The sequence below is a fragment of the Protomyctophum bolini genome (genome assembly GCF_963924005.1).
Source record: "Protomyctophum bolini genome assembly, chromosome: 17".
Taxonomy (NCBI): Eukaryota; Metazoa; Chordata; class Actinopteri; order Myctophiformes; family Myctophidae; genus Protomyctophum; species Protomyctophum bolini.
The window spans coordinates 24,418,605-24,433,958 of NC_137878.1; the positions used below are offsets into that span (position 1 = coordinate 24,418,605).

At 43.0% G+C, this 15,354-nt stretch overlaps 1 protein-coding gene across 1 annotated transcript in view; it reads left to right on the plus strand.

Moving 5' to 3' along the window:
• Positions 1-714: 714 nt before the first annotated feature.
• The window catches only part of dtnbp1b (dystrobrevin binding protein 1b), a gene marked incomplete at its 3' end in the record, with an annotated part of 40,719 nt that continues 26,079 nt past the window's right edge, over positions 715-15,354 (plus strand). Inside the window, exon 1 of the mRNA XM_080787158.1 lies at positions 715-785. Coding sequence (XP_080643284.1) covers positions 737-785 — 49 coding nt within the window. The 5' untranslated portion in view covers positions 715-736. The remainder of the gene's footprint in view (positions 786-15,354) is intronic.

Consider the following 15,354-nt stretch of genomic DNA (forward strand, 5'->3'; position numbering starts at 1 on the left):
AGTGAGTGTATATATTTGTGTGTCCTTTTATGCGTACCTCATGCATACTGTACCTGTTCAACAGTAAGAGAGGACCACATGCAAATGTTCATGGGTCATAAACAAAGAGACACACACACACACCCCCCCCGCACGCACACACACACTAACACAATCTTCCAGGCTCCTCACTTCCCTTCCCCCCATGGTCACCCCCCCCCCCATCCTCCTCCTTCTCCCTGCTTCATCCTCTCCTCTCGGGTACCCAGTCAAGCCCCCCCCCCCTCATCCCACAACAGCCAATGGTACGTTCCAACCCCCCCTCATCTCTCTCTCTCTCTCTCTCTCTCTCTCTCCCCCACATCCATCCACACTCGACCTGCGAGTGCGGCACAAGCATCCGCGTGTGGAGTGGATGATCTGACGATGCGTCGTGGGCGAGCGTCGTTGTGTGCGGGGCATCTTCAATGCGAGCGCAGCATGTGTACAGAGTAGTGAGAGAGAGCGCAGCATGTGTACAGAGTAGTGAGAGAGAGCGCAGCATGTGTACAGAGTAGTGAGAGAGAATCACAGAGACAGACAGACAGAGAGAGAGAGAGAGGAGAAGGGGAAAAGGGTGATGTGATGCGTGACAACCAGACATTGCTGTGATCGGACTATAGTGTTTTCTTAATTAGGTATACTACTACGGTAGCTCGTCTCCGTGAGTCACGACCCACCTCGGTTAGCTTGTGAGGAGCTGCTGTCGGGGTTTCAGATGTCCACGTCCCCACGAGCAACGCACGGAGGAAGCCAGAGGAACTCCGGTAAGTACAGCTGATACAGTCTGACTTTCAGAGAGAGAGAGAGAGAGAAAAGAGAGAGAGAGAGAGAGAGAGAGAGAGAGAGAGAGAGAGAGAGGGTGTTTAGTTTTAGTTTCTTTAGTTCATAATTTGACCTTAAACAGTCAAATCCTAAGCACTATGTAAAAAGTGACCCAAATGAACAGGTCCATGTGGATTCAATTCAGGAGAGGATGTACTGTATGCACTCTGAGATGTGTTAAAGGGGAATTCCACTCATTTTCAACATTTTACTACGTCATTAATATACCTTAGAGCTGTTGTACACAGCCTCTACACAGCACTAGAGATGTGTTAACCAGCCTCTACACAGTACTAGAGATGTGTTAACCAGCCCATACACAGTACTAGAGATGTGTTAACCAGCACATACACAGTACTAGAGATGTGTTAACCAGCACATACACAGTACTAGAGATGTGTTAACCAGCCTCTACAGCACTAGATATGTTAACCAGCCCATACACAGTACTAGAGATGTGTTAACCAGCACATACACAGTACTAGATATGTTAACCAGCACATACACAGTACTAGAGATGTGTTAACCAGCACATACACAGTACTAGATATGTTAACCAGCCTCTACAGCACTAGATATGTTAACCAGCCCATACACAGTACTAGAGATGTCATGTCTATACTTGGTCAGCTCCTTTAGGCTATAGTTAGCGAAATTTGTGACCAATCTGTAAAATGTCTTCTTACCATTAGCTTGCTCCACAAAATGTGTTCATGAAGGTACGTGTCTACTTTCACCTCTCAATTTCTTCCAAGCCAACTCCCTTGGGAAACTTTGTGACAGCTGCTGAAAGCTGGGGTACCATTAATCTGACTTCCCAGAAGTTTTATTTTAGGGTACCATTAACAACCTGTATGCAGGCAAAATGTACATGTCATTCTGCTTTAAGTAGCATGTGAGGGGTCAAACTATAGGGCGTGTTCATGATTCTGAATCCATTGCAAGCATTTGTGTTGCACAAAAAACCTTGGGCAAAAAACGTCCATAGCCACTTTTTCCAAATTGTTTAGCCCAAGAAACCCCCTCAGTTTGACTCTGGATTCTGCAGGCTCCACCGGCAGCTAGGCTCCACTTGTGGCTTGAATGGCCTAGCCTGGTTAATAAGCCAGACCGAATCAGTCTGGCTTATTAGCCAGGCTATGCATGGCCCTAAGGCCTCACGTGGGTTTTTGGGGCTTCCCCCTCATGGCGAACACAGGCTGGGGCGCTAACCCAAACTGCTCACGCGGGTGCCGTCTACATTCCGGCTGTCAACCATCTCTCGGGTGGTCACCAGACTATTCCCGGTTGTCACATAGTCTATTCCTATGAGTCACTATGAATAGAACAACTAAGAACTAAAAAACATCGCATGGATGGACCTGGGACGTTTCCTCAGTGATGTATCCCAATTAAGGTCATCAGGGTTTCGGGTCTTCCAACATCATACCCCTCACTCGGGTGATCCAGCCGGGGTGATCATGCAGTAGCTACCCTCGATTAAGGAGAAACCAGGGAATGGTACCCCAACTTTCAGCAGCTGACAGAAAGTTTCCCAAGGGAGTTGCCTTGTTACAAATCGAGGTGATAGACACCTTTATGAACACATTTCTTGTGAAGAGAGCTAGTGGTAAGAATTTATTTTGCAGATTTCGCAAAACAACCCCAACTACTTGGTTATTTGTGCACCAAATGTCTATGCTGAAAAAGCCAATCTACAAGCTCACAAAATATTACACCATGACTGTTTTCCTGAGCTTGTACAGATCTACTCTTTTCACAGAATGTTCTCTTATTATGACACACCACCAACACAACAAAATATTAAGGCGAATAGAACCATTAAAACAAACACAGTAAGTACCTTACACTAACAGTAAGGAATTCTGTGTTGAACCCATGACAGATATAGCGCATTATTAGTGATTAGAAAGTGTGTGTGTGTGTGTGTGTGTGTGTGTGTGTGTGTGTGTGTGTGTGTGTGTGTGTGTGCGTGTGCGTGTGAGTACGTGCGAGCATGATGAGTATGTGAGCCATGGCTGTCGCAGTAGTCCCATAAAATCCTGTTCATGACAAAACCGTTTAATGGAAAATATGTGTTTGATTTATAATTGCACATTGTTATTCAACATTTGTATCTGTGTGGGAGTAGTTATGTTTTTTCCTTCACTGTGCGTGCGTGCGAGAGAGATTGGATGATGTGACTCAGGGATGTGAGCTCAGCACTCTTTCTTTCTACTTTTCCTCCTCTTCATCTACCTTTTATCTCCATCACACACACACACACACACACACACACACACACACACACTGCTGATCATAGATCAGATCTGGGGAAATGGGTTCCCTTTTATTGCCTTCATTATTGCACCATCCTCCTCTCCTCTCCTCTCTGCCTCCCTCCTATTCCTTCTCTCTTTCCCTCCTCCTATCTCCTCTCCTCTCCTCTCCTCTCCATCTATCTTCTCTCTGCTCTCCTCTCCCTGACCGCCTCGCATTATATTCATGTTATTTACTGTTCAGGCTGTAAATCGTGTGTGTGTGTGTGTGAGTGAGTGAGTGAGTGAGTGAGTGAGTGAGTGAGTGTGTGTGTGTGTGTGTGTGTGTGTGTGTGTGTGTGTGTGTGTGTGCACATTCAAATCCGAAAATGCTGTGCTGTAATAAATACAGTACATGCATTATACGTTCATGCATATCTGACTCACTGGTTCAGTGTTGCTGTGTGTGTTACTGGTTACTGCATTCCTAGTGGTGTGAGGTCATCATAAGCACACGCACGCGCACGCACGCACGCACGCACGCACGCACGCACACACACACACACACACACACACACACACACACACACACACACACACACACACACACACACACACACACACACACACACACACACACACACACACACACACACACACACACACACACACACACACACACACACACACACACACACACAGTGTGAGAGAAATTGAAAATGGTACAAATGGATCCTCATGGGTATAAATGTGGGTCCATTTTTACATGCTCACAGTTAAAGAAAGGGACATGAATCCTGAGGCAAATTTGGTTGTTCATCTTCTATAGTTCTACAATTCTAGAATGGGTGTTATTACATTTAGAACAATTTAGGCATTTAGCAGACACTCTTAATCCAGAGCGATTTACATTAAGCAAGAACAAAAAGCATGGCAATACATCACACAAAGTAGTTATCATGAAACATGCGTAAGCTAAGAACGTAACAGTGGAATCTCCATATAATGAAACTATACATATAAACTAAACTATACTATACTATACTATAAAGTGCATTCCATAGTTTTGGAGCCAGAAGGGAGAAGAGTTTGGGACGTGTGGAGCGAACCACACAAACCATTAGTTGTGCTTAAAGTGCCAACAAAGACAGTATAACCAGTATTAATTGTAATAGCATGCAGCTGTGTTGTTGGTGGCATCAATGTGTACTAAATGCAGCCTGCTAGAAAACAAACTACAAAATTATAGCCCTAGGCTTTCATCCCCTGTCAACACTGTGAGAATATCACTGTGAAATGGACATGCATGACATCCCCTTCTGTTATAGTACACAACAGTGGTGGAAAGTACTGTAACTACTGTAAGTACTTTCACTTAAGTACAATTTGGAGGTATTTGTACTTTACTTGAGTATTTTGATTAGAAAACAACTTCCACCCTATACATTTCGGCCATTTGAAAATAGCTTACAATGCATCGCAAGGCAACACATTGGGAGCTTGTAGATTTGCAATTTTCAATAAATTTCGTACACATTTTGAACTTTTGAACAGAAATGAGAAGCATGCACTAATCACAGAGATGAGAAGCATGCACTAATCACAGAGATGAGAAGCATGCACTAATCAGAGATGAGAAGCATGCACTAATCAGAGATGAGAAGCATGCACTAATCATTAATCAAAGACATATTTTGGTAGAAAAACAGCGGCGGAGAGTACAGTAGATATCATTGATTACATCACATTGCATCATCCCATGGTTTTTCTTCTTATTTTCTTACATTTCGTTCGACTAAATCAACTGTACATTTAGTCGACTAAAATCTTATATTTATTCGAGAAAAACTAGACTAAAACCTTCCAGGGGTCTAAAATGTGACTAAAACTAAATTAAAACAATTCAAGAGACTATGACTAAAACTAAAATCAAAATGTGCTGTCAAAAAACAACAACACGTGCTGTACAGGAGGAAAAGCAGACGGACAGACGAACACAGGGGTGCAAGGACAAATGTGTGCTTGGATACACAAACATTTATCATGAACGTAAATACAGTAACAGCGTATACAGAGAAATGCTCTTCTAGACGGCTCACCTCTGCACTTACAGTACATGCCGATGGCTGTTTGAGTCACCAGGTTGAGTATTCTACCATTGTGTGTGCGCGCGTGGGCGCTTGTGTGTGTGTGTGTGTGTGTGCGTGTGCGTGTGTGTATGTGTGTGTGTGTGTGTGTGTGTGTGTGCATGTGCGCGTGCATGTGCGTCCTCTGCACAGTGAGGAGTAGCAGCATGTACCTGCCACACAGATGGATGTGCTGTGTCATCACTTCCTGCCAAATGATGCATCTCCTCTCCTATAGTCCTCTCCTCTCTCCTGCCCTCTCCTCTCCCCTCCTCTCCTCTCCCCTCCCCTTTTAATGAGGGTGGGTCTGTGATACAACCAGGGACGTGCACACATAGATATCAAAGGGGGCTTCAGCCCCTGCCCTTTTACCCGTCTGTAGAACTGCCCTTTCCAGACCACAAATGCAGCGTTTACTATAGTGGAAGAAATGCAAATGCCCTCCCTCTCCTTTCCATGCCATAACGGAAGGCAGCATTCAAGACAAGTCTCCTGAACTTGGAACGTATCATTTTGCGTTGAACAAATTTGTTTATAAATCCATGTCATTACACCGCATCTCCACTAGCTAAAGAGTGCTGGGTTGCGGCCCGAAAATAGCTTAACTACAAGCTCTCAAAGTGCCCTCTGAGGGGATTTCAGCCCCTGCCTCTCTAACACTCTCTGCACGTGCCTACCGTCAGCTCCTATAATGTGGACACAGTGTATTTGGTATTAGGCTCCAAGGTTCCCAAAAAAAAGCAATGGTCTCATGAGCATCGTTTTGTTTTTGTGAGAGCAATCTGTAAAGAACGTAAAGAAGAAAGTAATGGGGGGGGGGGGGGGTGAATATGGACAATATGTTGGCCTTTTAAAGCAGCTATCTTGAACTTATATATATAATATATATTTAACCTATCTCTATGGTAGAGAGTAGATTCTGGATTTCAATTCAAATAGGGCAAAAATAGCCGATCTACAAGCTCAAAACTGGTCGCACTGTGACGTGTTTTGAGCTTGTAGATCTGCTAATTTTGCCACGACAGTAATATGCAATGTGGCCCTCTGGAGTGAGTGCATGTGGAAATATAGTGGCTCTCTCCATCGTCAAAGTTGCCCATGCAGGGTAGGTACCCTCACAAAAAACATGCAGTAATGCTGGTCACTAAACTGCCTCCCCCTGGCCAGGGGCGTCTGATGGAGGGGAAAGGAACTGGTTGGAATAACGTGTTCCTTCCACGCGCTACATCCAACCAGGGATACTCCCCCCTGTCAGGTGTAAAGGAGCAACTTGGACACTCAGGCATGAAGGAAGCATGAGTTCAAGTCCGTTGCTCTCCCCTTGTCCCCCATATATGGGGACTAGGTTGGTGGAGGCCTTGTGTAGAGCCCAGGATCACATTAGATGATTGACACAGGGGTGAAAAATGGGTTACAAAATCATGGGATTAAAAATATATTAAATAATAAAAAATAAAGTTGCCCATGCACCCCTGATCTGCTCTTCTATTGACGGGTAGGACACCTACAGTATACTGCTTGACAAGTAGTAGTACTGCCTCAAGCTCATACACATTCCGTCTTGGAAGAGAGATATAAGTTTGGTGTCCCAACCGTGCGAGAGGGCCAGGTCCCATGCAGGTCTCGGTTCTATTATGATAGTAGTTTATTGTCAGTTCACACTGAAATTTGTCTTGCGACCAAGTATGCAGAAAACATATACCGGTACACACATGACACATAGCACAAAGAACAAAACAATATTACGTACATAAAGACATGAAGACAAGAGCAATGTCCACCGTCTATATTACCCCATGGCTACTACAACTCAATTTAAGCCTCAATGTCGACTGGTGGACAAAGGCTCTCTTTAGTCTGACCTTATTGTATGCTGGTACACCATATCTCCTTCCTGAAGGTAGCAGTAGCAGTTGTTGCAGCAGTTGTGACTTTAGGGCCATGGGGATATGAAAATGACAGATTGCCACTTTAACACTGGCTCTCCTGGCGATAACTGAGAGGTTGTGAAAGTGAATGATGTGTCTGTTGCCCCTGAGCTACTTGTACTGAGTCTACGTGCATATTGCCACTGGCTGGAGGGTGGAAAACTTGTATGTCCAAAACTGATATATTATTGTTAATACTTTTCAGTGGTTCAATATGTATACAGAGTGACGCACATAATAATTTTCACTTCAAAATTATTATGCTACTGATTAATCGTGCATCACTAATCATAACGTGTTGCAATGCCACGCCTTGTGAGCTCGTAGAGCGGCTGTTTTTTGCTATACTTTTGTGTGACGAAATATAGGGCATAATTAATTTACAGGGGAAAGAAAGTTGAAATAATGGAGGCTTCTAGTTCTGCCCGACCGCAACAACAATATCTCCCATGACTTCAGCCCCCAATTATCTCACTAATGAGGTTATTTAATCATGACCATACAATGTAAACACCAGGTCTCCTCAGACAATGTCTGTGGAGGAAGCGCGTCTTCATTTATTTGATGGTAATCAAACAGGGAGGTCACAATCTCTCCTGGGCCCACGAGGAAGGCTTTGATTGGAGGACAGTAGCAGTCATTATAGCTTTAATGTGGATGATGAAAGAGGCTGCGTTGTCAAAAGCCATTAGACCTGAAGTCTAATAGGCTCTTTACTGTAGATTATTATAGGACTCTGATGTATCTGTGCTCTTGTACACACTCTGCCAGAAGCATACAGTACAACTTCATAAATAAACGCACACACGTGCGTGTGCACACACACACACACACACACCCACACACACACAGACACAATAATGATGCTAATGAACCATCGTGTTCCCTCAACATCTCATTGTCTCGTTCTCTCTCTTCCTCCTCTCTCATCTCCCTCCCCCCCGCTCTCTCTCTCCCTCCCCTCCTCCTCCTCTCTACCCTCCTCGTCTCTCCCCCTCCCCCCCCCTCTCTCTCTCTCTCTTTCTCTCTCCCCCTCCCTCTCTCCCTCTCCCTTTCTCTGTTGCTTCCTGTGTTGTTGGGGTGTCCACCTGTCCAGACAGGTGTTGCTGTGAGAGACCGTCTCCTCTGTTCACCTTCACAGTGTCCACTCAACTGCGCATCGCCCATCTGGGACTCCCACATGACACCTTATAGACCTCCCGTTAGTTTACACTAGAAACAGCTGTTCTGGGGAGAGATTGGACCCTTGAGGTTACAAAGACTCAGTGGAGGGAGGAGGATGGAGGAATGTCGCTAGGGAGGGAGGACGATGGAGGGAGTGTGAAAGTGTTAAAAACAGCTAAATAAAATAAATGGTAAACGGTGCATTTATATAGCGCTTTTTATCCAAGGCGCTTTACATAGATTGTGCATATGAATAAAAGTAGTCCCATATCTCATGGAACTTCCCTTTCAAATGGGGATTCTTGAAATTATAAAGTGTTTTGAAGCAGTGTTCAAGATTCCATATTGTAACCCTGATCAACACTGCAAATCGTCTTGAGTTAATGTCAGTTGATGGTTTGGGCGAATCTGCACCTTTCTATCTGCACCTGTGGCCAAATTTGACTGAGGGGCTGTCAATATGTCAAATTGACATATTGGTTGTTCAGTTTGACCCACCAGTTTTGGAGATATGGCTTATAGAGTAATGTCTTACAGAGAAACAGCATTTATTTCATATTTACATGTCGATTTCAGCTCTGACACTTATTTCAGACATGCTCTAGTATGTGAAGAGTCTACCTGTGCTATTAACTCATTTTTATTAACTCAAGTGTTTCTCGTCTGATGAAAAGCTGGAGGTTGCGCAAAGCAGGTTCTCAGTCAAACCAGGTTACATTTGATTACACGTGCAGTTATACCACACACATCTTTATTTATTAACTTTTATAGCAATATAGTTATTGTATACAAAGCGGCATGTTGCAAGCTACAATTCTTAAATTAGCCATTGCTATTATATTCTGGCGCGCCGTGTAATGCTTTACAGTAGAAAGAAATTGGCCCACGGCTTATAGTATCTCAGTGAGAAATGTAGGTTGTCAGATGATTTTAGACGCCTTCTCAGCTGAGCCGGAGAGGAACGAAACAGGAAGACATTAAATGACAACAAGCCATCATGAATGATTTCACGCACACACAGATTATGCAAACAGGCTAAACACACACACACACAGCTACTGTACACGTGCACAGCGTGCACACTGACAGATTTGCACTGGTATTTATGCATCCACACAGACACAAAGTGGCTCGTCGCACGCACGCACACACATACACACACGCACACACATGCACACACGCACACACACACACACTGACACACACACACACACACACACACACGCACACGCACACGCACACGCACACGCACACGCACACACACACACAGGTTGTGTAGTATTGGCTCCCTAAACACAGACACACGCCACTGCTACGAAGCCTATACGATTCATAATGACTTAACACATGCAGCCGCAATTATGCCACAATCAGACAATTATACAACACAGCAGGATGTCAAACCTGCACAAAGGAGTAGGTGAGTGGAAAAGATTAAAAAAAGGGAACACACACAAATAATGAAAGGAGGGAAGGACAGATGCAATAAATGTACGAATGAATTACAAAAACAAATATATAAAAAAGAAAATACTGAATAACATATCTGAATTTAAACGGAAAGACAGAATGCTAATTCTATCATAATCGTTTCCACATTAAGTATTTTTTTAAGATATTTTGGGGGATTTTCTAATCGATAGCACAGTAGAGAGTGTGTGACAGCAAATGTGCCGCTGGGCTCGGAATTGAACCCGGGACACAGTCAGACATCAAAGCATGTGGTACTGTACTACACAGTGGCGGCCATATATACAGTATGTTTCCGCATCGTTTCAATTGAAACAGGCCTCGACCCTCCAGGGGCCTCCCAAAAAAATATAAATAGTAGTAGTAGTAGTAATATTGCATTGCATCGCAGCCTTCCAATCAGCCTTATTCGGCCTCATTCTGTACATCCACTTACCACTAGTTGGCAGCAGCTAATAATCACTGCAGTTACTTGACCTGTCATGTTTTGTTTGTAATTGTTCCCACTTCCCAGTGTGTGCACTCACTGCACTGGCAGCACTGAGAGTTTCGATTGCATCATTGTATAGCATAATATGCTATCGATTTATGAAAAAAAATCAAAAACCTCGAAAATGGACTTAAGGTTTCCTCCCGACAGCAACGATATGCTGCTTCCCAGCTATACCTTACAGTAATTTCAGTAATTTCAAGTAAAATGATTGTTTAATCAAGCTGCTTTTGTGTCTTTTTCTACTTGTCTGTGCTGTTCATGCTTTGAAGTCCGATAATACACACTGTGACTAAAAGTAAATGAAAACTATTCAAGAGACTCGGACTAAAACTAAAATAAAAATGTGCTGCCAAAAACAACACTACTGTGAAACATCCATACTGCAAAACTCTGTATTATACTGTAGATTGGGAAAAATGATAGCAGTATCTGTTATGTTTGCTCCATACGGCCATAGTCTTATGTACAGTATGTGTTGTTGTACCTTGCTACAAACATTCCTGTTCCAGATAGAACAGAGTACGTTTCTTCTTTTTCAGAAGGCAGCATTCAGGAGAATTGTTTTTTTCTCCAAAGTCTCCTGAACTTGAACGCAGAATTTTGAACTAATTAGTTTTTTGAAATCTATGTTGTTACACTGCATCTCCAGTAGATAAATAGTGCATGGCTGCGCCCCGAAAATAGAAGATCTGCAAGCTCACAACGCGTCGCGCTGCGACATGCACGTTCAGAGCTTGTAGATCTGCTATTTGGGCCCTCTTATGGGATTTCAGTATGATATGATGAAGAATAAGACATGATGACGTATGTTATGCACGTGATGGAAGAACACCACATGAAGTTCCATGTAATGAAGGCGGTGGGGGTTAACATACAACAGCACTACGGACGCAATGTATTTAGATAAGATATGGTGATAAAGATGTGATGTGAGAGTTATCATGATAAAGAAGGAGGCCAACATATGGCTTGGAGGTGTGCGTGTGCGTGTGCGCGCGTGCGTGCGTGCAGAATCTGTTCTGCATTGTTCTCGTATAGTGATTCTTAGTGAATGCTCTTTGCGATACTCTGTCCTGCGGCAAAAGGTTAAAAGGATAGATTTAACAATTCATGCAGGAGCTAATATAATCTCTTACTGGTGCACCAGAGCAGGAGAGGGAGGGGAGAGAGATATGCACTTAACGAGAAAGTCTCCTCTTTTCAATATAAAATACAATTCTATAAAAACTGTCATACAGTCCATAGCAGGAATTGGAAGTAATGTTTAAGGTTAATAGTTATCATCGCCATGAAACTTCCCCAGTTGATTACTTACACGAAGACAGTGATACGAAGACAGTGATTTATTGTATTACACATTTCTGAAATTGTATATTTAAATATGCAAATTATGCATTATGTATACTGCTGTGGAAGGTTATCATAAAATAATTAACTTATATTAATAGAGGTATGGTTTTACCCACTCCGTTGAAAAGGGGTGACTTTGTGCTCTCTCTCTCTCTCTCTCTCTCTCTCTCTCTCTCTCTCTCTCTCTCTCCCTCCCTCCCTCTCTCTCCCTCCCTCTCTCTCCCTCTCCCTCTCTCTCTCTCTCTCCCCCCCCCCCCCCCCTCCCTCTCTGGAGGACTTCAAAGGATCATATTTGTAGATTCATGGATCCTCCGTCCTGCCTGGCCTCCTGTTAACCTCAGACTACATAACACCTGCCATCCAGCTCACTGGGGGCTGTATTATGCCCTCCTGTTAGTTTGGTTTACAAATGGGTACATTTACATGTGGGTAAAGGTTTAAAAGGTACTCGTTGCTAAATAAAACATTGGCTAAGTTCATGTGCTTGACTCTCAGCTGAAAGGCCTGTTGTCACTCTGCAGTCTATTATTATAATTAGTATTAGTGTGGTTGCCCAAAGGGCCCCAAAGGGCAACCAGAATATAGTTATTGTCACACTTTTTATTGTTTTTCTTCAAGTAACCTACCTAACTTGTTTACGTAGCCAATATGTTTTACAATCGTTTATAAAGACAAATGCCCTTGCAGGAGCAGAAGACCAAACTATTCAAGCATTATAGACATTTTCTAATTAGCAACCACACTTTGCAATTTTTGTAAATTGCGACTTTTCTAGTTATTATTATTATAAACAGGAGTTTGTTATAAACTGAACGACCAACAGAACAGCTTAAGTAGGCTAATAAAGCACAGCTGCTACACAGCTGCTACATGTTTCTCCCAACACCTGCTTGAGTATTTTTTTTTAACTCCAGGAAAAAAGGTGCCTAGTAGAGAAACTAATTCATCATTTATTAGTTTCCCTCAAATAAAAGCCCCTCTTGGTTGCACTCCTGTTCTGTTCCAGCTCCTGCCCTGACATGGGTTCAAATGAATGATTGATCAAAGACAGATCCAAACGCAGCATGTGGTCATAACGCTAGAGCTGTAAATCTACGTGGATACTGTAAAGCACATGTTCTTAGTGTACGCTGTACAGAATGTTCATACCCAGGGAGATCCAACAGCGGGTTGTTAACTTAACTTAAAGCTGCAATCCGTACACTCACATGGGACAACAAAGTTCTACCGCTTTTCCAAGAGGGAAATCCCCACTTGGACAGAGAGACATATTGAGCATATTATGAGCTTCAGGCCATACTGTATACCAAGTATGGCATCTCCCTTAGAGATAGGGTGAGAAGTTCAGTGACACGAGAGAGACTCGGAGTGGAGTCGCTGCATCTTCGCCTGGAAAGGAGCCAGCTTAGGTAGTTTGGGGCATCTGGTTAGGATGCCTCTCGGGTGTCTCCCTAGGGAGGTCCTCGAGGCACGAGACCCCGGGGCAGACCAAGGCGCAGTTGTGAGGAAACACATCAACTCACTGGCCTTGGAACGTCTCGGGATCCCCCAGGAGGAAGTCACTAATGTTGCTCTGGAGAGGGAAGTCTGATACATATGCATCAAACGGGGCATACGCAAAGTAACCACATTATACCGCTAATCAACTTACAAATTAAATATACATACAGTATAGGCATTTCCTTTAATCCACCCGACACTGATCGACATGTACGTCACCATCGAAAGCCGTCACTCATCCGTATTAATTATAACATTACGTTACTACTTTTTTACCTCCAAAAACTAGGTACGTAGCAAATAGCTAAACCTAATAATTAATATTTAAAACGTTCTTTCACAGAGAAGCTGAGATTTGACATTTTGTAGCGGTCGACAGTACTTGCTCGCTCTGCTTGCGCACTAGTAGGCCATTTATGGCCTACTTGTGTGCAACAAGCAAGTAGGCACTCGACAGAGTGCAGTTCTAGTTATGTCTGTGTCCCTTTTATGCCCATATATGGCATGCCCAAATATGGAGTCTATGCAGATGTCAGAACAGCATTGTGATGTCAGAACAGGCCAGCTGTTATAACTAGGGTTTTCCTTGCTCACTGTAAATTGCTCTGGATTAAGAGTCTGCTAAAATGCCTAAATTGTAAATTGTACATACCATACAGATTATATAAATTAACGTTTTATTAATTAAAAGTTACAGACTGTGGCTTTAAACTCTCGTGTAAAAAATAATTGAGTTAACACTCCATATTTCTGTCTAGAGTTATTACCAGGCCAGCCTCTTCTTCATTAACACATTTAGACCGGAGGACCATTCTACAAAAGTCTTCTAAATCCTGACAGTTTTCTAAAAAAGCCATGTTTCTATGTCAGTGGTTCTCAAACATTTCCATGTCAAGGACCCCCAGAAATATATGTTGTTCCAGGGACCTTCCAGAAGCAAAGATTTTAGTTAAAAATGTTCACCCTGAAAGAATATATATTCAAAGGTTTGCGCCACATTTTCACGATTTTTCTGTGAGCTTGTAGATCTGCTATTTTTCAATAGCTAAAGTATAACGTAATGATTTAAATCACCAAAAGGGGTTCCTGTCCAGAATGGCTTAAACAAGACATCTCCATTCTATACTGGTAGCACAATGAAGCTCCCAATTAACCTGCTATAGAACACTTCTCCTTTTCCCCCTCCTCTCCTCTCCTCCCACCTTCCTTGCCCTTGTTCAATCTCTGTTAACAGTGCACTGAGGTTTTGACGATGCAAGCATTTTTTATAGTCTCAAGAGGGGTCGGGATGATTTTTATCTGTCTGCAGCAGTACAGCATGACGTCGCTATATGTGCCTACACAGTATTGATGAAGGATTTATCAAGGTAATGAATTGTATCCAGCTTTGCAATCGTTCACTTCCTCAGGTTGCTGAGACCACATTGGCTGTGCTCTGATTATATTAGTCCGCCTATACAGACTCCAATACTAGCAAATCTATCCCTTCCCGGCACACGGGCATAGGAATGAGTAACGGCTAACGGAAATGTAATTTTTCATAACTGATTGAGAAGTGTTTAATGCATGTGTAAAATGACTCCATTTAACGCATTAGAATGGCAAATGAGGCAGGACTGCAGGCTGCAACGTTTTGATAAGTTAATTATAACGTTTTCATGCATTAGGTTATCATAATTATTATTTTCTTATTTTCTCACCCGCACAGAACTGGATACTCAATGTCTTGCCATTTACCAACTTCAAATAACTATACAGAACATACATAATTGAATACGTTGAAATAAGGGGATTTGCTCTAAACCAGTTCAAATTAAGTGCATGCATGCTCATTTAAAACTACTTCAAAAAGATGAGAAGTATGTTTCACCGTCAAAATAGAACATATTTTTGAACCGATCTGAGACGATGGACAGTTTGACAGGATGTGATTGGAGACAACGCTCTACCTCTATCTCCCTCGTTGACAGATGTACTTTGTTTGACAGCCCGCTGTCACGTGACACGTCCTGTCTCTTTCTCAGTAGCCTAGGAAACCCAGACGTTTTTATTTCTAGGGAGAAAAAAAAGTCCACTTCAATTCGACAGAGTAGTGCAAACGTCGATCACTCTCTGCTGATTTCTGATCGTCTGCACCTTTGTTAAATTGACGCACACACACCCACACACACACTCCTCTCTCTCTCTCTGTCGCTCTATTTAATTAGTCTCATATAGATTCTCCCCCCACCATTTAGGGTTAG